General features: G+C 36.2%; 5 protein-coding genes across 7 annotated transcripts in view; all 5 read right to left on the reverse strand.

Moving 5' to 3' along the window:
• The window catches only part of LOC117208000 (protein numb), a 59597-nt gene extending 53308 nt beyond the window's left edge, over positions 1-6289 (reverse strand). For both annotated transcript variants that reach the window (XM_033448792.1, XM_033448791.1), the window contains exon 1: positions 5810-6289. The gene's annotated coding sequence lies outside the window, so the exon portion shown is untranslated. The remainder of the gene's footprint in view (positions 1-5809) is intronic.
• On the reverse strand, positions 5810-8980 carry LOC117208001 (cytoplasmic dynein 2 light intermediate chain 1). The gene is made up of 4 exons (XM_033448793.1): positions 8322-8980; positions 8063-8220; positions 7713-7956; positions 5810-7518 (listed from the first exon to the last, which is right to left on the reverse strand). The coding sequence occupies exons 1-4, from the start codon at positions 8583-8585 to the stop codon at positions 7447-7449; spliced, it is 738 nt and encodes a 245-aa protein (XP_033304684.1). The 5' UTR covers positions 8586-8980; the 3' UTR covers positions 5810-7446.
• Positions 8981-9035: 55 nt separating this feature from the next.
• Positions 9036-16011, reverse strand: LOC117207999 (vacuolar protein sorting-associated protein 54). The gene is made up of 14 exons (XM_033448788.1): positions 15740-16011; positions 14918-15296; positions 14737-14839; positions 14480-14643; positions 14201-14400; positions 13950-14135; positions 13704-13830; positions 13343-13597; positions 12844-13269; positions 12497-12777; positions 12216-12433; positions 11932-12145; positions 11544-11861; positions 9036-9137 (listed from the first exon to the last, which is right to left on the reverse strand). Exons 1-13 carry the CDS (start codon positions 15835-15837, stop codon positions 11600-11602), a joined length of 2913 nt encoding a protein of 970 aa, XP_033304679.1. The 5' UTR covers positions 15838-16011; the 3' UTR covers positions 9036-9137; positions 11544-11599.
• A 1790-nt stretch (positions 16012-17801) lies between these two features.
• On the reverse strand, positions 17802-22719 carry LOC117207863 (kelch-like protein 10). The gene is made up of 8 exons (XM_033448515.1): positions 21519-22719; positions 21128-21443; positions 20353-20805; positions 20071-20240; positions 19763-19932; positions 19520-19678; positions 19238-19442; positions 17802-18819 (listed from the first exon to the last, which is right to left on the reverse strand). The coding sequence occupies exons 1-8, from the start codon at positions 21743-21745 to the stop codon at positions 18543-18545; spliced, it is 1977 nt and encodes a 658-aa protein (XP_033304406.1). The 5' UTR covers positions 21746-22719; the 3' UTR covers positions 17802-18542.
• A 320-nt stretch (positions 22720-23039) lies between these two features.
• Positions 23040-25394, reverse strand: LOC117207865 (mitochondrial basic amino acids transporter-like). Of its 2 annotated transcripts, XM_033448519.1 has the most exons (3): positions 25161-25394; positions 24388-24515; positions 23040-24158 (listed from the first exon to the last, which is right to left on the reverse strand). In XM_033448519.1, the coding sequence occupies exons 1-3, from the start codon at positions 25192-25194 to the stop codon at positions 23142-23144; spliced, it is 1179 nt and encodes a 392-aa protein (XP_033304410.1). In that variant the 5' UTR covers positions 25195-25394; the 3' UTR covers positions 23040-23141. The 2 variants fall into 2 exon arrangements, with proteins under 2 accessions (XP_033304410.1, XP_033304411.1); XM_033448520.1 differs by lacking the exon at positions 25161-25394 and having other exon boundaries at positions 24296-24437.
• Between the last annotated feature and the right edge of the window lie 487 nt (positions 25395-25881).

A 25881-nucleotide genomic window follows, 5' to 3' on the forward strand; every position in this document is an offset into this window, starting at 1 on the left:
TGTCGAAAACTTTATGACTTTACGAACAATCGTTGAAAAACGATCGTTAAACGCTGATCTTGTTAAAATAAAGACATTGTCGTGGTTATTTTACATCAGAAAAACCAAGGATAAAGATAGATACTTGATGATTTGCAATACGATTAAATACCATATATATATATCGGTCAACCGGTTAATATCTACAAATAGTCTGTTAATAAAATACGAAAAGTTGGAACTTTCATAAATAAGTCTAATCTCCTTGAGACCATCGATCGCGTAATTCGCATGAAAGCACGCCAGTCCTTCTATTTCGATACTGGAGTGATCATGGTGAATTCGCGTTAATTGCGAGGCCTAGCGGAGCTAGCTGATTCACAAAGTTTTCGCATCGGCAGGTCTCTGATATGGCGATACCGCAATCGTCTGCATTGCAGTTCGTCACGAATACCAGTGTCGTCTGACACACAAACAGAGGAAGTACGTTGGCATAATAAATGTCACGTGTACAGTAAAGACACTGTCGCGAGCAACGTGCATCTGAAATTATCGTGCGAACACACACGAATGCGCCCATTGCTACGTACAAAAGGGATGAACTTGAGCCCGAGTCCTGCTTTAATTTGTGCGAAGCTATGGCAAATATGCGAAGACACGGCCGACGCGATGTTTTCAGCTGTGATTATTAAAGAAGGTCTTTGACAGCGACAATCTTTTCGTTGAACACGATAAAACAGCGACAAACTGCATACTCGGCTTATGAAATTTTTCCACGGCGTAGCGAGAAGATGATCGTGGCGTGAATTCCGTGAACGAAACATTTCGACTTGATGGAATTAAAACAATGCAAATGTAGCTTCTTTCAGAAATATGGAAACAAACAAATATTTCTCTTTCCTTTCAACTACCTTTACCTTTTTAGCTTCCCTTTTAGAAAAGCTTTTTAATACACTGCGTGTAATTATGCAAATACACGTATATTTTATTATATTACGTATTTTACGTAAGTCGCCGATACTTCTATGCTATGCTAATTACACGATAATAATAATCGATCATACCTATATATATATATATCGTTCCGGTGGATTATGGCTATCTCTAATTACCACACGTAATAGAATACAAATAATGAGTCGATCTTCTAAGCAAAAAGAAAAAGGGGAAACGGGGCAAAAGATGAAATAAAACGATAATATACGTGATATGATAATGAGATGATATACATAAGCGCATTTCCTGCATATTTATGGAATACACAGCTTGAAGTTCGAAGAGTCGAGGTTCGAACTTCGTACAATTGGACGTAGAATTAATAAACCTTCGAAGAACAATAGCATGGCCTATCTAATTGGATCGTAGGCTAAGGAAGCGTCGAGACAAAAGGCAAACTTAAGACATCGAAGGGACGAACAATTCTACCTACATTTTCGGTTTAATCTCTGTTATGAATACACAGTCATTGATTATTACTACAACTATTTTGTCGAACGATACGTCTGTGTAGGTATATTTATTTTTTATATTGGTTTTTTACAAGCGGAGATACTCAAATCCTAAAATTTCATCGCTGCACTGTACTAATGAAATAAAAATTCATATTTCTTCCAGAGATGAATTGTCTGTAATTAAGGGATAAACATTTTTACGCTACAATGCAACCTACGTTGCTCGAAAAACTCATCCTTAAAGTGTCAGACGCACGTTCCACGTTTTCAAAGCGTTCCCTAGGACAATGATCGAATTGTTCGGAGGATAACGAGCATTTGCTTCGTTATGGAATACAATTGACCCGGTTGCCACGTGGCACACACACGTATCTACGTGCCCTACAGTCTGTTGGAAGTATTTGTTCAATTTATCCGTAGTTACCCAGCAAGATCGTTATCGGACCTTTCATCGATTATTCGTTAAATCAACGCACGAATCGCGAGAAAATTTTGCGCTGCTCTGAGAAACAGCTTGCGTGAGAGTCCTTACAATTTCTTATATCTTGATGTTACGATTACGTAATATCAAATCGATGCGCGTGAAATGTCGTTTCACCAATGTTTGAATCTTTTCAGGAATAACGCCAAGATTTTAACGCTATATCGAAGCTATATCGGTATTATTAATAAACAATATCACAAAAAGTTCTAAATCATCCAAATTCGTCCCTTGGACAAGAACAACGAACATTAATAATCTTTTGTAACAACTTTCTTAAAGAGTGACGAATAACTGATACTACGTGCGAATATCGCTAATAAGAGAAGATTTCATGGGAGCTCTATCGTTTTAATATAGTAAACATACCTATAATTATATTTCGTTACATACTTTATGCGGTAGTTGATATGTATAGTCGAAGATATAAATATTAATGCCCAATAGATAATGTGAGACTAACGCGACTCACATTGTTCTTTGAGTGTCGTAATTTCAATAAAATTGCATGCGCTCTGTTTTGAAATAACTACAGTACTCTGAATGATATGCGAAAAATGTTAGTTTCGTAAGCAATAAATTGACTTGATCGTTTATTTCAATTGTGCTATATGTCCTCATGTAACTCATTTTATGTATAGAGTTACCAAATTATATACTTCGAATATATATTATGTATTATAAATATATAAAATATATTTCAAATTTTTTGCTCTTCGTTTTCAACACTCTCTCTGCTGTAAACAACGTTATACGTAAAAATGAAACCTACCTGAATATTTGTCGACACAATTACTTTCCAGAAACGAACAAAGAAGATCATAACGCTAATCGAAATCGAACCAACACGACTATGATTAATACAACGAGATAAGATTAAGAAATAAGTTTCGGTATCCTTCGGTTATCTACCTTTCTCACTGCCATCTTCGGTCAGATTCAGAGAGGCTTCCTTTCGTAATTACCGCTAGTTTCTCTCCTTTATCACGACCACTCGTAAATTATTCCTTTGCGAAAGGCAGGCATATTAAGTATCGCTTAGCACCGAAACAACTCTTGTTACAAACTAGATTTACTATCTATTCTTAACATGTTGTAGCATGTAGTATAGTGGAGTCGTTTAAGTTTCAAAGGTTAATTTGATTCACGTAATAAACATTTTAGTAGCGTAATTTTCAGCTGCGTATCAAAGTAATACCGTCGACGAGAAACGTTTTTGTCTTTATTCGCCAATTTTTGCTTGTACAACGCTCCCGTATGCAAATGTATTTTATATCTTTGGTTTTTCAGATATCAATGCTCCCACAGAGTGCTGCAGTTCGTCTCGTAAAAGATGTTAAGTGTATTTAGCTTCTGGCTCCGATAAGATCTTATCCACTGGTTACAATCTACCAAATTTAAATTTGTTCAATAAAAGATACAAACAGTTTGCAAAATGAAATCTTCGTCCGATAGCTATCTTCATCTTGATCTCATAAGCTAACGCATCCTTGGTAGTTCTTAGCGGGTAGTGGAGCGAGAAATTTTTGAGCAAAGCAAAGAAACAAATTCGAAATGTGATAAAGTAAGGGAACGTAGGAAGTAAACGAGGCATAGACTAAATGGCAGCTGTACCTCTTTTGGTGGAACTGGAACCGTGAAAAATATATACACGTTGCTTTAACATGGATCTATTACTCAAGATTTTGATCAGATCTTGACCCGATTTCGTGGACAATTTTTATTTCTCGCTAATTCTCGTGACTCTTTTTCACGAACAGAAAGTAATAGTTGCTTTTCTATTAACTATGTCAGTTTGAAGTCAACCTATTTTCAATTCATGTTAATTTATTAGCTGCGGAACAGGAATTAATTCGTCACTTGGGTATGATAATTTCGTTACGTAGAGTTTTTTTATCTTTTTACGCGTCGTCCACTTTGTTACAAATAACTAATGCTTTGCTCCTGTAGTGTATAGTTTGAGCAATCAATAAGGAGTTATAATTGAACGTCGAGCACAGTACCTACTGAGAAAAGTTAGCAATAGGTCTGTATATCGACCGATTCGACATTGTAATGCACGCTATATTTATCTGACTAAAGATGCAACAAACATTTCTGATATTAGGCTGGTATAGCTACTTCTTATGCAAGCACAAATGCAATACCTTTTACGTATTATACAACCCATATTTGGAATTATAGACTTATTTTTTGGAACAGATAGTTTTTCACTTCTGCACAGGACACAGAGAAAAAAATGACTAAAATAACAATTAAGATAGTTAAAATTCTTAGGTCAAAATTTTATTCAGCTTTCATCGCTGTGATACGTGATTTTGGGCGCAATGCGTCCCATGCGTTCAAATACGAGATAATATTTCGAAATCTTCAACATTCTGCATAACTTATCGCTCGATTCTATATATATAGATACTTTTATACTAGACACTTTTATATTGTCATCTTAATCTTTTTATAGTTCTAAATATGATCCAATGGGTCGATCGCGATCGATTACTTAAAAAATTCCATCACCTGTACAATTCAGACGTTTAATAAAAATATCAAACGTTTCGCGATATTTAATATCAAACGTTTAGTCATATTATATTGTACATACGATCTCATCATTTCCATGTCAGATATGTAATTTCGCATACGATGCGTCTCGTCCTATCATACGTATATAATATAATTAAGTTAGATTTCCGATCTACATACTTCCGTATAAATCAGTGAATCAGAGAATAGCAGAATAAGTTGACACGCCAGTGATTGATCAACATCTCCCAGACAAGCATGTTCAGACCCAGAATGTACAAATTCGGAAATAAATTTTTCCACCGGTATATTATATGCGTATATGTACAATGTACACTTGCATATAGAGCACCGCTATCAATACATATAAACATTCGAAACACTCTCGCGATAACTCAGTCGTCACGATGCGTGTAATTAATTCTCATTAAAGACTCGTTACCTTCTGCTCGTGAGTTACGGTACCAAAATCACGCTTAAACTGTTAACACGCGTTCGCGAACGCGATTAGGGAACCCTCTATGCTTTCTCCGCACGCACATGAAACTACGAAAGAACGCATCGGCCGTGTAAGTGATATTTAGTAGAATAGAAGCGCACTTATTCGGACGAGAACGTACTTAGTGCTCGATTAACCAAACTACTGTCGGTCGAATTCGTTTATGTATCTGGCCGTGAATTTCTATTATTTGAACAAAGAATGACGAAAGAACGATGGAAGAATTGGTAAACTCTAATTATATGAATTGTTTGTCGTGTAACGAGTTTAGATAAATTGAATTCTACTGCAGCGCCAAGGGAATATTTTCTCCGAAGCTGGAAAGTGGTCTTTTAGAATTTCACCGACTTATTTACTGAAAAAATGTTTGTGTCTTGAAACGAAATCTAACCACATTATCTAGCCTATACGTCGACTTTGATGGAGCCTTTGACGTCTATGTCAATTAGTCGTTATTAAAAGTATACCTTCCTCGATAAATAGCCAGATAAGGTCCCTACTCGTGACCAGTTAGCGAAGCAGTATTGTATTTATGCGGGCCGATATTGATCATTGAAAAAACTTAATCCCGCAAATAAGAAAGATGCGTGCAAGAAGGACGACCAGATAACTGTCCAGACAGGGCGCGTTCACACCGGAATCGATAATCGCGAGAAGCAGTAGCAGGAGGGGGCGGTCTATGATCACCGCGATATACATTTCGAACATCGTGTCGGTCGGACGAGAACCAACCATCAATTCTTGGTTTTATCGATTCGACACGATCGAATTACCGAAGCCTGATTCGCAGTGACAGGTGTAACGATCAACGACACTGATCTGGGAGGAGCCAATCACTGACACCGACACCATGTCGATCTTGTTTTTTCAACTCACCTGTTCGAATCGTCGGTGCAACTCCGTTAACAAACGATTACGAAACTCGTGCGACACTTCTACACTGTCACGATCTTCCAGTGTCAAATCTTGCGGTATCGTTTCGTGAAGGTGGGGACACACAGAGCGCGACCGATCTATGGTTTGCGAGATAGTAAAAAAACGCGCGAATAACCAGAAGGATAGAATGCACGAGGTGGAAAAAGCAGTAGAGTAGAACGAAAGAGAAAGACAGAGGAGACAGCGAGGGAGGGAAAAGCGCCGGGAAGATAACAGTCGCGAATCGGTGGAACCACTAACGCAATAAAATTTGGTGTGGACAGTTGACACTGTTGGCTCGTTGCAGGGGCGCGACAAGCCCGGACAGAGCACACGGCACCGCGCGCGCCTCTATCACAGCGGCATTTTCACTGAGGAAACCGAGGCCAGAAAGCGAGAGGCCCGCGACGCAGCGAAAACCCCCCCAGTCGGATCCCGTTTTCGTAAACTCTCGACTCCGACTATCCGCGTATCGGGAGCGACCCGTGTACCTCGAGGCGCATGCGCATCGCACCGCAGCGCGCACGCGTCACCGTTCGCCGCCGCTGCTCTTATCAGCGCACTACTCCACTGCCGCTAGAAATCGGGAACCGTGCGACGACACCCTCCCCACCTTTCCCCTACGCTCTCGTTCTCGCTATACCCTATACTCCCTTCGATTTCACGGTGAACCGCTGTTGGGAAAGGGCGAAACAACAGACGCGTGCGCGATGACACGAGTATGGGTAATTTCATCGCTACGGAGAATCGAAATCGTATGATTTGAATGATTGATTTCGAGGAAGATCAGTCGTTTTATTTCGATGAAAGTAAGTTCCAGTGAAACAACTTTAATACCGTGTCGTTAAATTAGTGTTAATATTACGGCGAATTTAAGATATTTTTCATCTAGTAGACGAATAATTTATTAATGGATTCATTCGTCGTAATTCTGTATATTCATAAAATTTCGTATGACCATTCTTCGACGAAACATTTGAATTTTAAAATAATCGCTTATTAGAAACCATAATATGCATATTCAGGAATAAAAGTACTTTAATTGATATATATATATATATACACATAGCTAGTTACAAATATCGATTTAATAGATTCATCGATTACTAATATTAATATTTTTGAATATTTTGCTCGTACAAGAATATTAAACTCAGTAGAATCATCGTACGATTACTTGTACAAGAATCTATACCATAACTCTTTTTAAACGCGATAAATACACTTTATCGTAAGTCTTATCGACGTTACCATTGTAGGCATTCATGCCTCTTGTAGTATAGCTTAACATGTGAACTAGAATGAGCACAATATCGCAAGCAGGATTTTGTAGATTCTACGTGTACATATCTACGTTGATGTAAACGTAAAAATGTAAAATAAGCCTTTTGAGTAAAATAAGATTTTCAGATAGTAACATGTTAAATACAAACTAGGTAAACTGAAATTTTTCGCTTGTCTGAGATTTCTTTCAATCTCAATAAGATCAAGTACGTGACAAACATGCATTAAGGGGATTTCTTTCGCTCGAAAGATCTCTTCCCCTTTTTACATGTACTTGTGATAAATCCATATGACGACACACAGGTTATCTAATTCTATGATGGATCCGGAATAGGAATTTGAGGTATTCGTCCTTCCAACATATCGTGAAGTAGAATATTGATTTCCTACAAATAAATTACTTTCAGTTTCTTGGATGAATAGTATTAGTAAAATTAAGCTAAAGACCATAATAAGATTGCAATAGACAGCCATTTAAGATATTAATCTTGGAAGAGAAAAATCCTGCTTAAAAAAATTAAAAAAGAAAAACAAATTCTCTCCTTCCTTGCAACGTATAAATTAAATTACTCAGTGATACCTCTTCTCTCTGAGCTCGTAATCTGTCGATGATCGGTTCATTAAAGTTGGGGTCGTTACTTGGATCCTCCAGAATAATTTCGTTGCTTCTTGACTCTTGCGGTATACGAGTAACGTAAATCTGTTTGATGGTATCTAAGATAGCCGAAGGTCTGGTTTGAGGAAATTGCAAATCGATCGACGAGAGGGAGTCTGCACCGGCAGATATCGCTAATGGCTTCTCAAAATCTGTGCACTTGGTATCGCTGATTTGTAATTTTCAAGAAAAGGCAAAGTATATCGATTCAATGTCAAAACTTTGCAACATCAAAATATATAACTATTATTTTGATAATCAGTATAGAAACTTACGAAAATTGAATACCAAATCCATAGTGAGATAACAAGTCTTTAGTTCTTCGTAATAAAGATTTATCTTTTGCAGAATGATAATAGAGTCCTGCGCCTAAAACGTGAGCTGTAGCTCTTAATATTTTCCCAACTAATTCTATTTTATCCAAACTTAAATCCTATTTCAAAATCGTTAGATAATTTATTATTTCGTAATAGTTTTCAATTTAATAACCATCTATAACGATATATTTTACATTGGAAAATATGCTTAAGATACCTTAAATTGATCATATTTTCCACCAATAAGGCAAAGTTTCATCGGAAATGGATCGACTTCTCTTTCCACTGCTTTTTTTCGTTCTTTAATACGCTGTTGTTTGAGTTCCTGAATTATTTTATCGTCATAACTCATTTTCATTGCATTTCGAACTACCGAGAAAGCTTCTTCGAAAGTGGTCCATAAAATCTCCGGTTGCGATAAATCCAACATAATCAATACCGTGACATGATGAGGAGAATGAGTCAAAGACGAACCTGTCATTGCGGCTGATACTAATGAAGAAGTTAAATGTCCTACTTCCCAAACATGCACGATATTTTTTATCTGCGCCGATAATAAGAATTAAACAAGAAATAAAGATACAGTTAAATATTTGTCGTCATCGTCATAACGTGTGTACACAGTTACATAATAACATGTTTTGTCTTTTTTTATTTCTACTGTTTCTAAATACATTTTCGATTTGTTATTTTAATTATTGATATACTATGATTATTTATATTTTAGTGAATGAAATATTCTTAACTGATTCTTGCGAATAAATGATACTTTCTGCGCTGTAACGTATACGACTGATATATTTCTTATTTATTTTCTATTCAATTAATTTAATTTTAACTTTCTCTAAACATTATTCGAAATTTGTATACTTAATTTCATACTTATTTGTTATTTGAATAATATGGTATCATAAAATAAATGAAAACTTACTAAACTCTTCCCAGCTTTACGTCCAAAAGAATAATCCATCGCGATAGTTGGTTTCGGTGCCTCATCTTTTTCGAGAAATCGATGTACGATCGTAGTTTTACCCTAAGAATACATATTTCTTCTTCATAATTATAAGTACGTAATTTTTATCGATAGATCATTATTTAATAGTTTTAATCAATTTATTACATACGACCCTCTTGCTACCAACAATGATAAATGAACGTTCATGTGTTTCAATTGGATTAGTCTTACGGTGTTGCTCTTCTTCTAAACAAAGACGCAAAGCGTGATCTCTAACATTTTGTTCGCTAAAACATAACCACGTAATATCTATGTATTTTCATTGTCTGCATTAGTGTTCATAAATGTACAAAATATTCGACATTTTAAAAATATATAATTAAAATATTTCAAGTTAACGTAAATGTTAATAACTTGCAGTATATGTACATATTAATAGATACATACGAATTTTGATCTGTCATTTTATTTTTGACCCAAAGATTTCGAACAAATGTTTACAAATATTATAATAATCGCACAGTGATGTAAGTATATTTTCTATATCGTTCCGTACTTAGATAGGTTATGAAAATGTTTTGATTTTCGTTGTTATAGCAACTGAGCAATGGAATGTTTCATTCATAAAATTGATAGATAAATAAAATTCAAGATTTCCTTTTATCTGGCGAAATGAAGACGTTTAATATGTTATATATCGAAGTAGTTATATTTTCTTATTTCTACATGCATATCCAACAAGGCATCACGAGTTTCGACGATTAAATTTACAAGATTACTTTTTACATTAATTAATCGCGGTCACTTTCTTGCTAATTTAAAATTTCTTTTGTTAGAGAAACTTGTTTTAGGTGTCTCTATTATACCACAATGCTTTTGCTTTTTTCTTTAAATAAATTGTTTATGAATTAGAAAAATACAAGAAATTATTGTAGTGTCTTTATTTATGTACAAAATGGACTAGATGAAGTTAATAACGGAATGCACCATATACCAGATATTTATAATAAATTAAAACTACTCTAAACAAACATAATTTCAGAAAGTCATATAAGCCTGCCACATCGTAACTGTATAATTTATTAGTAACCGAAGAATATTAGCTATTAGTAACCTTATCTTTGGTTATGAGGTTGAAAGAAATATTTACAATCCATTATAAAATCCCCATTACAATGTAATTAAGCTGTAATTTATAATTCTTTTCAGTATCTTTGAATAGAAATAAACACACGCGATAAGAAATTAAACGTTACTTGAAATGGAGTATTTTTTAATCTTTTTGCAAGTTATTACTTAGGTTTTTGCAATTGTAGTTTTATGATATATACGTTTGTAGCATATACATATACATTCATATGCAAAAAAGAATATGAGAGACAGGGTATTTCAAAAACTTTGATAAAAATCCCCATATTAATATATTCTAATAAAGAATATGTTCAACAGTAAGATATGCTTACTATTTAGAAATTAGTCATTCAATAATCTGTCAATAAAAACAGATTAATGCGAACAGTATGCTATATATAAAAATGTTTAAATAATCATTGTCGCAATCTATCTGTCAACGTACTCTTTATAATCAGTTCGAGTAATGAACACAGCAATAAAAGCAGTCATATTTCATCTTTCATTATTCTTATGCATATTTTAGGTCTTGATACGTTTCATTAACAAAATGTATAAATTTCTAATTTCTTATTCTGTAATATTATATTTAAAAAAAATTCTAATTTTGAAGAATAAAAGATATCCAAATAACGCATAAATAGTTATGGAAAAAATGAACAAGTAATTTAGTACCTATCTTGGTCCTTCTACTGCATGCTTACTTTTGCGTACATGCTAAATTCAATTCATTTGAATCATTTCATTAATAACAAATTTCTGACATGCTTACTATTGTATTCAATTGCAAATAAACTTCGTATATTTAATCTTATTGGTATGGAAGAAAATAATTTTCTACTATTTGTATAGATTTCTTTGTGTAGTTATTCATACTTACATATGAAATTTTATATTTGAACACTATGGCATATAAGATTACTTGGGAGACGCAAAATATGTGTAATCGAATATTAGTAATCTTATTAACTTACAATTTGTATTGAGATGTCAACAAACAATACAAGTAATATCATATTTTTTTAAACAAAACCGATTATTATTTACACATATTTTTAAAATATTGAATAGAGCATTTTATAAAAATGCTGCTTGTTAATTCTTCATATATATATATATATATATATACATATATATATGTATATAAGAATATATTATATATATGTATATACATACACATATTAATATTATCAAACCATAATCTTGTATTCCATACAACCTTATAAATAAAATAATTAGACATATTTATATGGATAATTTCAATACAAGCCACATTTTTAAAAATCCGTCAAAACGTTAATAATCACTGAGATGTAACGCATGTGAAGGAAGACTGTAATAAAGATTAGTCACCTTTTTCTACAATATTTCATTGCTTCTATTATGCAATATATCACGCGCTCTGCATGTTATCTGGTCCATATATCACTCATCCAATTGTCATCTAATTCATTAGTTGGTAACACTTTTAATTTTCGTAATGCCTCTAGATAAAATGTAAGTTCAGATGTGACTACACCATGCTGTGGACCACCGTTATTCACTATATTCATTTTGACTAATTGTTCTCTAAGTTTTTCTTTGAAGGATATATTTACTGTACGATATAGAGTTTGTACTTCAACTGCTGGAAGAATTCCAGAAACTGCTTCGTGTAATTTCATTAAATAACTGTAATTCGAAATTTCAGATGTATAGTAATTATAGTTATAATAAAATAATTGAATCGTGTAATGGTTACCTAGAAATATTTCTAAATGATTTTGATGGTACTGGTGGTCTTGCAGTCCATTTTGATATTTGACCACCTAGTAGATTGTCGACAATAGTAAGAATTTTGCTTTCAATTTCTTTCACATGTGCACGGATATCTTTTTCAACGCTATCCAGTAATGCAACGCCACCGCTTATATTAGATGCACCAAGTCCACGACCAGGTTTTTGTTCTGCAAACGCTAGAAGAAAATTCTAGTATTAATATCATAATCTTAACGTAAGTTGAATGCTAAGTAAGAATCAACTTACTTTGAAAGTGTGATTTAACATAAGGCATAAACCACAAAATTAGTTTCAAACTTCGTGCTGCTAATACAAGTATTGTACTAGTAATAGTCTTTAAACCAGCAACTTGCATTGCTCCAGCTCCAAGGACAAGTTGACAACAACGTGAATTGTAATGCCGCAGTAATTCAGCTAAATGTCTTCCAATTGTTCCTGATAAAGCTATCAGTTCACTGCCAGTTCTAAAAATAAAATTTCATTGAGCGTTTCACAAAATATTCATAGATGTAGAATTAAAATGTTACCTGCAATATTCGTGTATCATTTGTATAAGCATTAAAGCTGTACCAACAATGGCATATTTTTCATCTTCTATCATAATGAAGTTTTGGACATTATCCTTCTTGACTTTATCATCAACTTTAAATAGATTCGGTGGAAAAGCTTTGTTTTCATATACATATGTTACTAATGACTGAAATTCTGGTGGTACATCAGCTTGTTTCCACCGCTCAGATTCTAATAAAAGGGTAAGCTTTGTCTTAAGCTCAGTATGAAATCTTTGAATGAATTTACCTGCTTGTGCCTATAAAAAATATTATATTAGAAACTATAAGTTATAAAATATAATTTATATATAAGCAGCACACACCTTAAACGCAGATCGTAAACCTGTGCATTGTTTACCACAGAGTTTCTCGCAAGTTTCTGTAAACTCTTCAACTAAATTGGCTAGTTGACATACTTGAGCTGTTGTTGCCCTTTTGCTCAACCATGATGATTTATCATTCCAATTTTGATATTCTTTTTCTTCTTGTTTATTATTTGAATTTTCATTGTTTAGTTTCTCTTTTTCGCTTTGTAATCTATCTTTATCATTTGTACCTGCAGAAAGCAGATTTCCCATTCGCTCATGACAATAATCACAAATCGAAGTTATCATATCATTGAGTTTTATCGTTACTCGCGAATGTTCTGCTTGAGTTAATAAGCAATCGGGAATCGTATCATCGAATGATCCGTCACGTACTCGGCCTGCCGCTAAGTCTACTGTATCTCGCATTACATCGTGAACAGCCTAGGAATGTGTATTGTGTCAAAAGATTATATTTTATTAAAGAATAATTTTCAAAATATGATGTAGTATATACCTTAACTCGTAACAAGAGGAATGTTAAAGATTGTATAGCATTGTGAAGTAATGTCAATCTTTCCGCGAGGGAAAGTCCACCAACTTCTAAAGCTGCAGCTTGTTGATCACTGCAACAATCACTCGCTGCTAAAGCTTCTATGACCCTCTGTTTTGTCACAGCTCGGACCGTTGTTACAGCTTCCTCTTTGTAAGTATCCACAAATTGAAAATGTTTTTGCCGCAGGAGACCAGAAATGATGGAAACAAGTTTATCCTGTTCGTTGAGGATGTACAAATGATCTCACTGGGAAGAGATGCATGAAGGTTTGTTTGCTACAAACTAAGTATGTAAAATTTGTAAAAATTTTACATATACTTACACCATCCAAAACTGTATTTTCCTCGCCTAATGGTCTGTTTAAATCTGCAGTTGCATATCTTTGAAATTCTGTAGATAACATTTTATCAACAAGTTTTTCCATTTCTGTCAATTGAGAGCTTAAATGTCTAAGCAAGACAGAAAAAAGGTAAATAAGACATATATATATAAATATATATATATATCTATATATATGCACATGTATATATTTATGTTATTAGCAGAATATTTATTTATATAAATATACCTAAAACTATGTACTCCATTCAATTCCTGTAAAAGTATTTCTTGCGTTGTAGCAATGAGATCTAAGGCTGCAACATAATCGGGTGTAGATAACAACAGTTGTATCATTGGTTGACTTTGGTGTACCGTAGCCATAAGTTTCAGCTTTTCTTGAACCAATAATCGATTAGATCTCGCTCGTTCCAACCTAGAAATATATCCAAATAAAAATTGATATAATACCGTGAAACGTCAAATAATTTGATAATTCACCTTAAAATTTCCAAAGAATCATTGACTAGATGCTTATCAACTTGGTGTATATTTTTTCTAAGGGCTTTCAAAACTGTGATAGTTTGTGTAAGTTGCTCCATTAGGGCGTCGTGAGAAGTCATAGCATGGAAAAATGCTTGAGATTTGGAAGCAACTTGCTCTGCTATTCTAACTTCAACAATATCTAAATAATGACTTAGCTATTCCACAAACAAATTTAAAATACATTATTGATTTTAGTTCTTGTATTTTATGCAATATTTAATATCACTGGTATACCTTCTCTTGCATTTGTTTTACATTCAGAACTATATTAGAATCCTCATTTAATAATCCATTTTTGGCAAATGGAAATACAGCATAAAAATTATCTTTCTGAGAAAGATCCAAATTAGGTATCAAGAAGATTTTTGGGATATTAGATAAATCAAATTGCATTTGATCTGTAAATTTTCAATTTAAGAATTCTATATCATGTAACAAAAAAAAAAAATATCGCTATTTCATTATAATATTTATATAAATACTATATTTACCTAAAGATTTAACTTTTCTTAAACTTGGGAAATTTTGTAACAACTCGTTAGGCGTAGTCGATTTATTGGCATTTGAATTCATACGAGAATGTTTTCGGTATCTCTGTAATAAAGACGATCTTTAGATTAGTTATATTTCGGTGGAATAAGTATATCACTTTTAAGCATATGTATTAATTACCCTTGTAATTTTCTTTAAATATGATTCAAAATGTTGCATCGTGATTTCAGGAAGGTAGGGACTTTTAGGTATATCGACTTTCTCTACGAATCCGTCTCCCCAAGTACGAGTTAAAAAGTTACTTTGTTTTCCTTTGAAAGGATCATTTAAAACAGCTGGTAAATTCTGTGCTGCGGAATACACAGTCCACGAGGAAGAAGGCTCTGACAATTGACCGTTGCTTTTACGTTGTTGTTGCATCGTTGCGTGCTTAGTAGCATGTGCTATATAATCTTTGTCAGAAACACCTTCCACAGGAAGACTAGTGCATACTCCATTATAACCATAAAGGCACACAAACGAACCTCCTTCCCTAGAACAATGCTGATCTCTTAAATGTCTGAAATCAAATTACATACTGGCGGTTAATAACATTTAACGTTTCAGTTGTACAGAAGCCAAACTAATCAACCAAATTACGGTCAATCGCTTAGTGTTTGAAAAATTAAACATTAATCGCGTGTATTTCAAAAAGTATCAAAATTAAAAAGTTTTCAGAAATTGAAATTGATCAGTTTAGTTTCCGAGTAGTTCATTTGTCGCTATATTATACTTTCTGGGTGTGTAATTTATTTTATAAAATCTATATTCGGATCCGCGAGCGATATAATTAATTTTTCATGCGATTTAGATACAAGTTAAGTATGATACAATACGTGTACAAAACTTATCGAGAATTGTAAATGATTTGTACTGTCCAGGTTATTAAAAATGCACCAAAGCTAGAGCCATTTTTTACGAGATATTTTTTATGACAAATAGATCAGGGACAGGTGGACCCACCTTATGAAATCTTCTATTTGCTTGAACGTAAGGTTAGTACAATATTCACAAATCAGAACGGTAGGTAGCGATTCGGATACTTTCACGACTTTCGCCATTTTCCATTTGCAACTTTACTTCGCCATTCTGTCACCGATTTGTATAATTTACAGCACATCGAAGTCCGCAAACGGTAATTAAACTTTTGACAACTACTTCGTAACTCTACTTATTCCCTATCGTTCAGCGTCGAACACACATCGAACATAGTCTCGCTCTTTACTCTTTAACAAATATAACACGTTTCACAATTCATACTGACCAACAAACAACGAAAAGTTCCTAGATATACTACTTCCAAATGTCCCAGAATTAGTTACAGATATATAATATATTTTTGCGCACAAACTACAAACAAAATAGTTTGCGTTACGTTCTACAAGGAGATTTATATAAACGAATAAAAATCACGGAAATATAAAACATATATATGTGTGTGCATATTGAACAACAGGTATCTAATATTGTAACAGACGTAAGTGTTTACTTAATTTTTTGAAACCAGTTCTTAAATTTGATGAGATATGGAAAAAGTATATGTCCGAATTACATAGATCACGAAAGCGTTATATGATTTTATCTATTAGGTGAAGTAAAAAGTTCTGAGCGCTTTTTCGCTTTATTTCGACGATGAAATTAACATAGTCAAGATTATTCGATTTAGATTAAATATGCGCCGTTTTGTTCGATTACTTTTGTCCATTTTGAAGGCAATTTCATAATTCCGCGGTTGAAGAAGTCCTCGTCCCTATTGGTAAAAAACTTGACCAGCTCATTTTCACAAGCCTCTCTTGAGGTCAGTTTTGTACCATCAAGAAAATTTTGCAAAAACTTAAAAAGGTGATAATCGCTTGGTGCCAGGTCTGGACTGTACGGCGGATGCGATAGAACCTCCCAGCCAAGCTCTCGGAGCTTCTGACGCGTCGTTAAAGATGTGTGCGGCCTGGCGTTGTCTTGATGGAACACAACACCTTTCCTATTGGCCAATTCTGGCCGCTTCTGGTCGATCGCCTGCTTCAGTCTGGTCAGTTGTTGACAATAGAGGTCCGAATTAAGTGTTTGCCCCGATGGGAGCAGCTCATAATGGATGATTCCCTTCCAATCCCACCAAACACACAATAAAACCTTCTTGGCCGTTAATCCACGCTTGGCGATCGTTTGGGCCGGCCCACCGCGATTGGACCACGATCTTTTTCGGCTGTTGTTCTCGTATGTGACCCATTTTTCATCGCCAGTCACCATCCGCTTCAAAAATGGGTCGATTTCGTTACGTCTCAACAAAGAATCGCAGGCATCAATTCGGTCCAAAAGGTTCTTTTGCGTCAATTCATGTGGCACCCATACGTCGAGCTTCTTCTTGAGACCAGCCTTATGCAAATGGTTCCAAACGGTTTTCTGGCTAATCTTCAGTTCCTGGGCAATGGAATAAGTGCTCACATGCCGGTCCGACTCGACGATTTCCATGATTTTATCCACATTTTCGACGATTGGCCTACCAGAGCGTGCCTCATCTTCGACGTCCATATTACCAGAACGGAATCGTTGGAACCACCGCTTTGCTGTTGCATTCGATACTGTACTGGGTCCATAAACAGCACAAATTTTTTTGGCCGCCTGCTCCGCCTTTTCACCTTGGTCGTAGTGGTACTGAAGAATGTATCGAATTTTCTCTTTTTTTATCTCCATTTTCGAACGCTGTAACACACAACTGGCTTCACCGAACACAAAACTGACAAAGAACCTTTTTGATGCGTAATATCACCTTGAAATCGGTGTATACTATGACTCGATGCGATGTGCACATCGTGAGATATGGCTCACTAAAGACATCTAGCGAAAAACGCTCAGAACTTTTTACTTAACCTAATATAATTACAAATTCTTTTAATTTGAGCACAATCTAAAAACACTTGTATAGCAATTGATAAAAAAGAAGAGAGAAACAGCTGTTTCGATCAATATGAACGATTTTTGAAAAACACAGAAACATCGATACAAAGTAAAAGCTGCGTAATTTGTTTGTTAATGTCTTTTTATTGATCGTTGTAAAGTTCCATTTCAGCAGTTTTAGTCGACATTCTTCATCGACTTTAAAAATATATATCGTAGATCGTGCCTTTCTCTTTATTAGAATTGGCTTTCTCATGCACACATATAATTCGTTTGTATGTATACAATCGTTCAATAAACTTGGTAAAAAAATTGCATCACAAAAACAGGCAATAAAAATATGTCTCGTATAAAAAAATAAAACACATGTCGGTTAACAAACTCCGGTAAACACGAATCTGAAAATATTATCCTGTTTTAACAAGCATGCTATCGATTCTAAAATTCCATTTCAAAAAGCTATCCCTTTTTTTATCGTTAACAACAGGATATTTTACGCTGTGTAAATCTTTCATAATCGTTACATTTTCTCGTCTTTAGGATCTTTAGGATCACGTTTAAGATTTACTCTACCACCGGAAATTTGCAAGGAGACTACGATTATATTAAAAGAGACATTTCGAAATCGAAAAAAAATGAGATTGTTTCATCCTCGACATTTGCCAGCATTACTCTCAACAAATTGAAGATATAAAATCTGTAAAACGTTCTCTTGTTAATACGGATGCCATCAATCGCGTTAGCATTTTCTTCCAACATAATCGTAGGCTAATTAAATCGTTTTGAACATTCGTTGTTCCATCACTTCGATTATCGTCCGTTCGACTGACCGTAAAACCTATAGTCCTATAAATATTTCCTTAAATCTTTATCGTTAATTTTGTCGATTCTCGTTGCTGGAACTAGTATTTTGAGGCATCGGTGGTGGTGTGGGTATCTCGTTGTTGAAAGAATTTTCGCTATTTTGCTGGATTTGATCTTGTTGAGGTTGATGTTGACTGCGGTGAACTTCCAATGCTAACAGTTTCTGTCGTTTCTCCTCCATCAAACGTTCACGGTGTTTATGAATGTAGTCGTTTACGTTTGGTAAACCCATGATTACGCAGGCTGATAACGCTGAACGATATACGTTCATGTCTGTTGCTTCGTACCTGTAGGAAGCGATCGAATCAGACAGTTGAACGAAGCAGACTCTTGATACATAGTATGAAAATTCCGAATTTCTAACGATAGAAATTTGTAACGATAGAAAGTAAAGAGGGCATAACGAGCGTAACATCGTCGTCGCTATTTTTACACGATTTTCTGCCTCTCATTTTCTCGAGAAAGAATCTATAACGACACTTTTTAAAGGTTCGACACTTTCGAAGAAGCAGCGATCCATTCGCGCGTGAATAAAATAAAAAATGTGATCAGAGGAAAATATCTTCTTTTTAAACGTACATCAAGAGCAATAATTTGTGTTCAGAATTCCATTTACACAGATTATGGTGGCAAATCTGTTCAACGCAAATATACGAAGAGAAGAGAAACAAGATTAGAACGATTTAAAAGAATTTTCGTACTCACCACTCGTTCGTTTTTTCGTCGTAACACTCGACGTGATATATCGTGGTAACACCGTTGAATCCACCAATGGCAAAAATCATGTCGTCGATCACTTCGATCGCGAAATTACTACGCGAATTGTACATATCAGGGATCGGGCTCCAAATATCCGTCGCAGGGTTGTATTTCTCTCCGCTACACATTCTTGATATTCCATTGAAACCCCCTAGAAAAATGAATTGCCATTCAATCGGTAAGAAATGCGCAGAAAAGAATTCTTTTGATAAGGATTTGAATGATTACCAATAACGTATACGTTGTTGTGATAAGCTATACAGGATACTCCACTCCTACGCGATCTCATCGGAGCTATCATAGTCCACTGATTGGTTTCTGGATCGTACACCTCGGCGGAATTTAAACATTCGTGGCCATTGAAACCGCCCGTGATGTAAATTTTGTCTATATTAGTAGCGAAAGTTAGTATTAGTTAGATTAGCTATGTATGTATAGGGCAGAAAGAAAGCGATTAAGACGGAGTCGTACCATTCAAAGTAGTTGCACTGGCATCCGATCTTTGACAATTCATGGGTGCTATCAAGGACCATTGGTTCGTCTTATAGTTGTAACGTTCCGCGGTGCTTTGTCGATAATATCCGTCGTATCCTCCCATCGCGTAAATTAGATCGTTGAGTACGGCAACGCTAACGTAACACCTAAGATTTCAGATAATTTGTTCGAGAAGATATTCATCGTGTGGAAATTTTTGACAAAATTTCACGATCGAACACATCCGTTAGAAGGGAATCGAACGTTTTATATACAGTTTAGTTTTCAAATTTGATCTTTGTAACCTTCTAGCGTTCATCGGAGCGACTTCTCTCCATATTTTAGTGACAGCGTTGAAGCAACGACAACTGTTGAAATAGTCTGCACCGTCGAAACCACCGATCACGTAAATATTAAAACCGACCACCGCAGTTCCATGATACGCACGAGGTCCGATCGGATCTACTTCTTCCACCTTTATTTTTTCATCATTTTACATAGTTACGATTATTTCCTCGTTAAACGCGAAACGACCTAACAACTGTTATTTAAAAGCGTAATCTACTTCAACTTAATGAAATATCTACCTTGACCCATCGATCCGCTCTGGTATCGTAGGTTTCTATGAAATTTGTAGGACTTCTGCCACTCCATCCACCTATAGCGAACAGTATTTCATGGGGAACTCTCGGTCGCGCTATTTTCGGCGTTGGTACCTCTCCATCCTTTTGTGTAATAATCTCCAAATCGTACAAGAATTTCAAGGTTTCGATAATGATGGGTCGACAGGCTTCGTTTCCAGTAACATACGGATGATCTTTAACATTTTCGAGAAAAAATTGCGTATCCAAGAGGCCAAGGCGAATATTCTTCATCAGATCGACGATAAATTCTTTTCGAGATTGAGGATCGTAGTCGATCCATTTTAATACCAGTTCCCAAACCGTGTCCTCGCTCTTAACATTGAGTTCGTCGGCTCCGATCAGAGCGGTTAGCTCTTCGATCGGTAAGTCGAGAATTTCCTCGCTTCGTTGAGCTACCTGCATCGAATCGAACCGTCGCTGTGATTGTTTGTTACGCCGAGTTCGCGGACGATAGGGACAAAAAGCCGAAGAATCGATCGAGTATAAAATACTAATTTTATTATGTCACCGACGACATTCAATTTTGATACGACTCATCAGTAACGTCGCTACACTTTTTTCCTTTAGAACGAAATATTTTATTTCCCAAGAGAAAGATCGCAGACGTTTGTCAATTTGTCGAAAGGAAAAGGTAAAGGGCCGCGTGAACGTTATCAAAGTTAAAAGCGTTATCAAGCGCTATGGAAGAATCTTAACAAAGTAACGAAAGCGTAATGACCTGTACAAAATGTCTCATAACGTAACGATACGCGCTGTTTTCCAATCCTTTGCAGAAATGTTCCCTTGCGAACCTCATGATGCTGATGCAATTCTCCGGCGCTAGATTTTGTTTGAGATACTCGCAACAGAAATCGAGAACGCCGAGAATATTTAGGTAATCGGCGGTGACCAGCAGCTGACACACGTTCTCGTTATTTACGTTGATGGAACGCAAGTACGCGTATTCGAGAAGCAGATTCATCATATTGCTACTGACACCAGGCAGAAGCACGTCGGTTTTCTCGCGCGAGTGCAACGTGGTTGTGAATAAAGTTCTACAAATGATCGATACGATATTAAAAAATACATAATACGTAATATGGTAGCATATTGTGTGCAATTATAGAGACCTAAAATACGGACTGCAAGCTGACAAAATGGCACGGTGAATGGGAAACACGCCTCCATCTTCGAGCCTTAAGACCGCGTCGCAGAGAAGGTTGTTTTGTCGGAAGTCGTAAAGCGATTGCATCGCTTGCGTGCTCATACATCGGCCACCGCTTTCGGCAATCAGTCGTTGCGTGTTGGTTTCGTGCAAATCGATATCCCTGCTGTTGTCGTTAGAGTCTACATCCATATCAAATTTCCTCAAAATTCGGCCACGAATCTGTTCGAGGATCCGCGACGACAAAGGTGGAGAAACACTTTATCCAGTTCCGACGATCGTGCGACGCTTGAAAATTTTCTAATCGTATCTTTTATTTTAACGATTAACGATTTCCATCCCTTGAATACTTTTCGTATTTCTTTTTAAATAGTAGACAATTGATATAGAAGTAAGTAAGGTAATTCACGAAAATGAAAAGTAATTTACCGAGACGAACGTTTGATCCGTTCGTTCGTTCGTTACGAATCGTCTAAAATTGTCATTGATCGTATAATCGAATTAGTTTCTTTATCGATTAACTAACGAATAATCGTGATCATACCTGTGAAACGAAGAATACCGGTCACTTGGTTAATTTTCAAATCGTCCAAGAGGTTAGAGTTTCCAGTGCTTGGCAATGATTTTTATCGATTAGACGGTGCAATTTTTACGATTTTTACTCTTCGAAACTCGATCGAGCAAATACTATTGATCGTAATCGACGGTCGAGTTACGATTCGGTACCGATTGTAGTGGAAAATGTCTTTGACTGATACTTGTACGCGTTGCAATTTCGTATGTGTCAAAAATGATTCTGACACGTGGACGGACGGACTCGAAGACCAGAAATTGTACGATGAAGATTTAAAAAAAAGAAGGGAAACGATGCGGAGTGGAGCGGAGGAGATGGGTGGCAGACAGATACAAACTATTTTGTGTGATTTTAAAAGAGAGTAAATGTCGCCTCTGGCTGTGACATAGGTCTTACATGTCCGCCGTTCAGTCTAGGACTGTCTTCTAACAAATGAGCACTTTGATGGCAAGATTCAAGATAGTTATATTATAGTAGGAAGATCGGGCTTGTAAACCGGCTTTTAATTCATTTATGGAAATAGTTAGCACGCGATTTCGATAAATGTGCGACAACCGAGGAAATAATTTACGAATATGGAAAAGAGATATTTGGCGAAATATGTAAGACGAAGATATGTAATAGCGGGAATTTAGTCGTAGGTTGATGCTTTTTGGAATTTCATACGTATATATCAAAGATAATGTCGCGTTGAAATCCATTAAACACGATAAGGTTAACGTTCATGGAGCGGTTCGAAGCTCTTTATTTCGAGGAAAATTATTTGAGAAAAATGGTTGCTGGATAACGGCAACAGCAACAGCAACAACAATAACAACAACAACAACGACGACGGCAACAACAACAACAACAAACAAAGTCATAACACGAATATAAAAATAAAATAAATTCTCGAGAGTCAGTCGAATTACGTCACATATCACCTCTCAACGATATATTTTCATCGGTACTTTCGTCAGTTTTGTTTATAAAACTAGTACATTTCTAAGATTTCTGAAACTCAGAAAATCGTGTTTAGCGTCTTACAGTTCTGTCCACTTTCTTCTCAACAAGTTCTTTCGAATTTTCGACATCCTCCTTGGATGTCGTCGGTTTCTCATCCTCTTCTCTGCCAAATTTGTCTCCTCGAGTTTGTTCCCCGTACTTGACCCCTTCCTTTGTCCATTTCTCGTTATCCTTGTACTGGACGGACCACTCTAGCTTCAACTCGTCCGTGGACGTCATCGACAACGTGGAATATGGTAATCCACGAGTCGCCATTCTTCTGGACACGCTGGTTAAAAAATTGTTCCACTGTTCCAGGAAGGGTTCGCGCATATCCAGACTCTCGCCGATCGATTCCATCGATATCTGTTCTTCTTCTTTCTTCGTTTCCACGTTCTCTCGACCCAACAGTCGGAAAGTCCACATGACTGCGGTGAACGTCACGGCATTTGTTGGAAACGCCCTGACGATGGTCGAGCTGAGTCCCCTGTACAGGCAAGAGTATCCTTCCGTTTTCACCGACTGTCTCACACAGTCGATCAATCCGGCGTAACGATTTCCATCTGCTTGAATTCGGGATTTGATCACGTCCAGAGGATAAGAGATCACCCAAGAAGCGGTGCCAGCCAGTCCTCCGGCTAACAACATGCGCGGCGTCGAAACAGGAACGTTATCCGGCATTTTGGTCAAAGCTTCGTACACGAGGAAGTAGACACCGAAACTTGGAGCTTCTCTGAGTAACGTGACGTTCAAGCCTTTGAATACGCCGCGGTATCCTTCGCGCGTGTACGCGTGTTTGAGACATTGCAGCGGACCTGAGAATCGAGCGGCGGAGGCTTGCAGTTGCATACGTGTTTTTGCTAGTTCAATGGGACTGCAAATGGGACTTTGAACAATCCCTGCTAAGGCACCAGCGGCGAAGTAGGAGGTCAACGAGGCAGGATCGGGTATGTATTTTTGGGTTTGACCGTAGACGCCAAAGATCACGGCGTTCACCAATGCCACGCCTGCCAGCGGAGACGACATACCCCGGTAAAGTCCTGCTACCTAGAACAATTAGTCGTATCGATTGGAACTCGAGAATCGTATTAAAATTTGATGATCGATCGATTTATCGTACGACGAGAATTAATTCCAATCGTATCTTAACAGTAGCTAATAGCTGTTAACAGTTTTTACTTCACTTTATGTTATTAAAAAATATTCGTCTCTGACTATTCTTGCGATCAGTGCTATCCTTCGATCGTTAGTTTCTTGATTTGTGTGTATAAAATACCGATTCTTTTGCGAGTAACGTCCGAAAGCAATCCCAGTTGCCTTTGTACTTCGGGTTGCGATAGTCTTGCGTTTGCATGTGCACTTTGATCGTGTCCAAAGGATATCCCACCACAATACCGGCGCACCCTAAAACAAATTATTTCACGCTTGTATTTCTCCCGCAACATTTTATTCTATGGTTATTGTATAGATTATTCGGCGAAACGAAGATATTTTAATCGTGAAAGAAATGGAAGAAAAATAAAAATGTTCGCCATTCTTATTCTCGCCTCCCGTCACCAAGCTTTTATCCGCCGATAAAATTCAATCACATACGTTACATTTTCTTCTGCGCAAAGCTAACAAATTATCAATGAAAGCAATCGTAACGATCGTTTTTACGACGAGAATTATAATCGTTCGACACGTTGTACATCGAAGACCGTAGATTGTTTGTTATCCTCTAGCGGCATTATTTTTATAATTTTATAGTCGCTCGTAAATATTCATTTTATTCGAAAGATTTTCGTCTGTTTGCAAGATTCGTTGTACACGCTTAACGTTATTCAACGACGACATCGCGTATAAGAAAAGAAATTCTTTTGCACGCGATTTCTACTCAAAAGTTTAGAAACGCGTTGTTAAATGTGATAATTCGGGACGTGAAAGTCTCCAGTCTCTTACAAAAAATTTATTCGTCGAAACAAGAGTGAGATTGGCACATAAAAATTTCGAGATTGTAGCAGCATTAAGAAAAAATGCAAATGAAATTGAACGAAGCGAATTATCTACCTCCCACGCATCCGGCGAAAAAGTCCAGGGCCATTCTCGTCTATTGCTTATCTCTACCCGTTTCTTCCACCCGTAAGGTGATCGTGAATTCTGCACGTTGTTATTTTCGTAAAATCTTTCCGTTACGTTTGTTAAGGAAGCATGGACGCAAATACAAATCGCAGATCGGCTCGTTCTCGCTATCGGATAAGTGGAATCCATGTAAGATTGATCACAGTTTTGTCGTACTCGTGCCTGCAACGTGAATTTCCGTTAAAATTCTCCCGCAACTTATAAATAAATATACAATCTTCTTCGAACAAATTTCCTGTCGCGAAATCAAATTCGTTTGGATAACAACGAGCGTGTAATTTTAATCGGGAAGAATCGTTTCAAGCGATGAAACGAGAAGAAACGCGGACAAACGCGATTTCCATAATGACAAAGCTAATATCCACTTACCGAGTAGTAAAGCATCGCTACATCTCAAGTGGGCCGAACTAACGTACGTGTTGATTCGTTCTCTATAGCGTTTTGACTCGCTTAATTGGAAATTCGTTTCTATTTTAACTAGAAATCTTTGGAGAGAAGACAAGTTTCTTCCATGCTCTTGCGATCGAACACAATTTTTCACAGATACTAACGTTTCAACGAGTTTCTTGCCTTTCTTGGAGCAAAGATCATACTCGAATTATCATCATTTTGTTGCTCTACCAATATTAAAATCTTCGCTATATTACGA

Source organism: Bombus bifarius, unplaced genomic scaffold, assembly GCF_011952205.1.
Source record: "Bombus bifarius isolate JDL3187 unplaced genomic scaffold, Bbif_JDL3187 scf7180000008047, whole genome shotgun sequence".
Lineage (NCBI taxonomy): Eukaryota > Metazoa > Arthropoda > Insecta > Hymenoptera > Apidae > Bombus > Bombus bifarius.

Coding starts and splice junctions, on each gene's coding strand:
- LOC117208001 (XM_033448793.1), bottom strand. CDS start 8,585: ATGACAGGTTCGTCTTTGACTCATTCTCCTCATCATGTCACGGTATTG. Junction 8,221..8,321: donor GAAAATATGATCAATTTAAG/GTATCTTAAGCA, acceptor ATTTTGAAATAG/GATTTAAGTTTGGATAAAAT. Junction 7,957..8,062: donor GGATTTGGTATTCAATTTTC/GTAAGTTTCTAT, acceptor ATTACAAATCAG/CGATACCAAGTGCACAGATT.
- LOC117207999 (XM_033448788.1), bottom strand. CDS start 15,837: ATGGCGAAAGTCGTGAAAGTATCCGAATCGCTACCTACCGTTCTGATT. Junction 14,136..14,200: donor GATTCTTTGGAAATTTTAAG/GTGAATTATCAA, acceptor ATATATTTCTAG/GTTGGAACGAGCGAGATCTA. Junction 11,862..11,931: donor TCATTTAGAAATATTTCTAG/GTAACCATTACA, acceptor TTCGAATTACAG/TTATTTAATGAAATTACACG.
- LOC117207863 (XM_033448515.1), bottom strand. CDS start 21,745: ATGGATGTAGACTCTAACGACAACAGCAGGGATATCGATTTGCACGAA. Junction 21,444..21,518: donor GCTTGCAGTCCGTATTTTAG/GTCTCTATAATT, acceptor GATCATTTGTAG/AACTTTATTCACAACCACGT. Junction 19,679..19,762: donor CAGTGCAACTACTTTGAATG/GTACGACTCCGT, acceptor CTACTAATATAG/ACAAAATTTACATCACGGGC.
- LOC117207865 (XM_033448519.1), bottom strand. CDS start 25,194: ATGGCCCTGGACTTTTTCGCCGGATGCGTGGGAG. Junction 24,516..25,160: donor TTTCGCCGGATGCGTGGGAG/GTAGATAATTCG, acceptor AATTTGTTTTAG/GGTGCGCCGGTATTGTGGTG. Junction 24,159..24,387: donor CGTTACTCGCAAAAGAATCG/GTATTTTATACA, acceptor TAATTGTTCTAG/GTAGCAGGACTTTACCGGGG.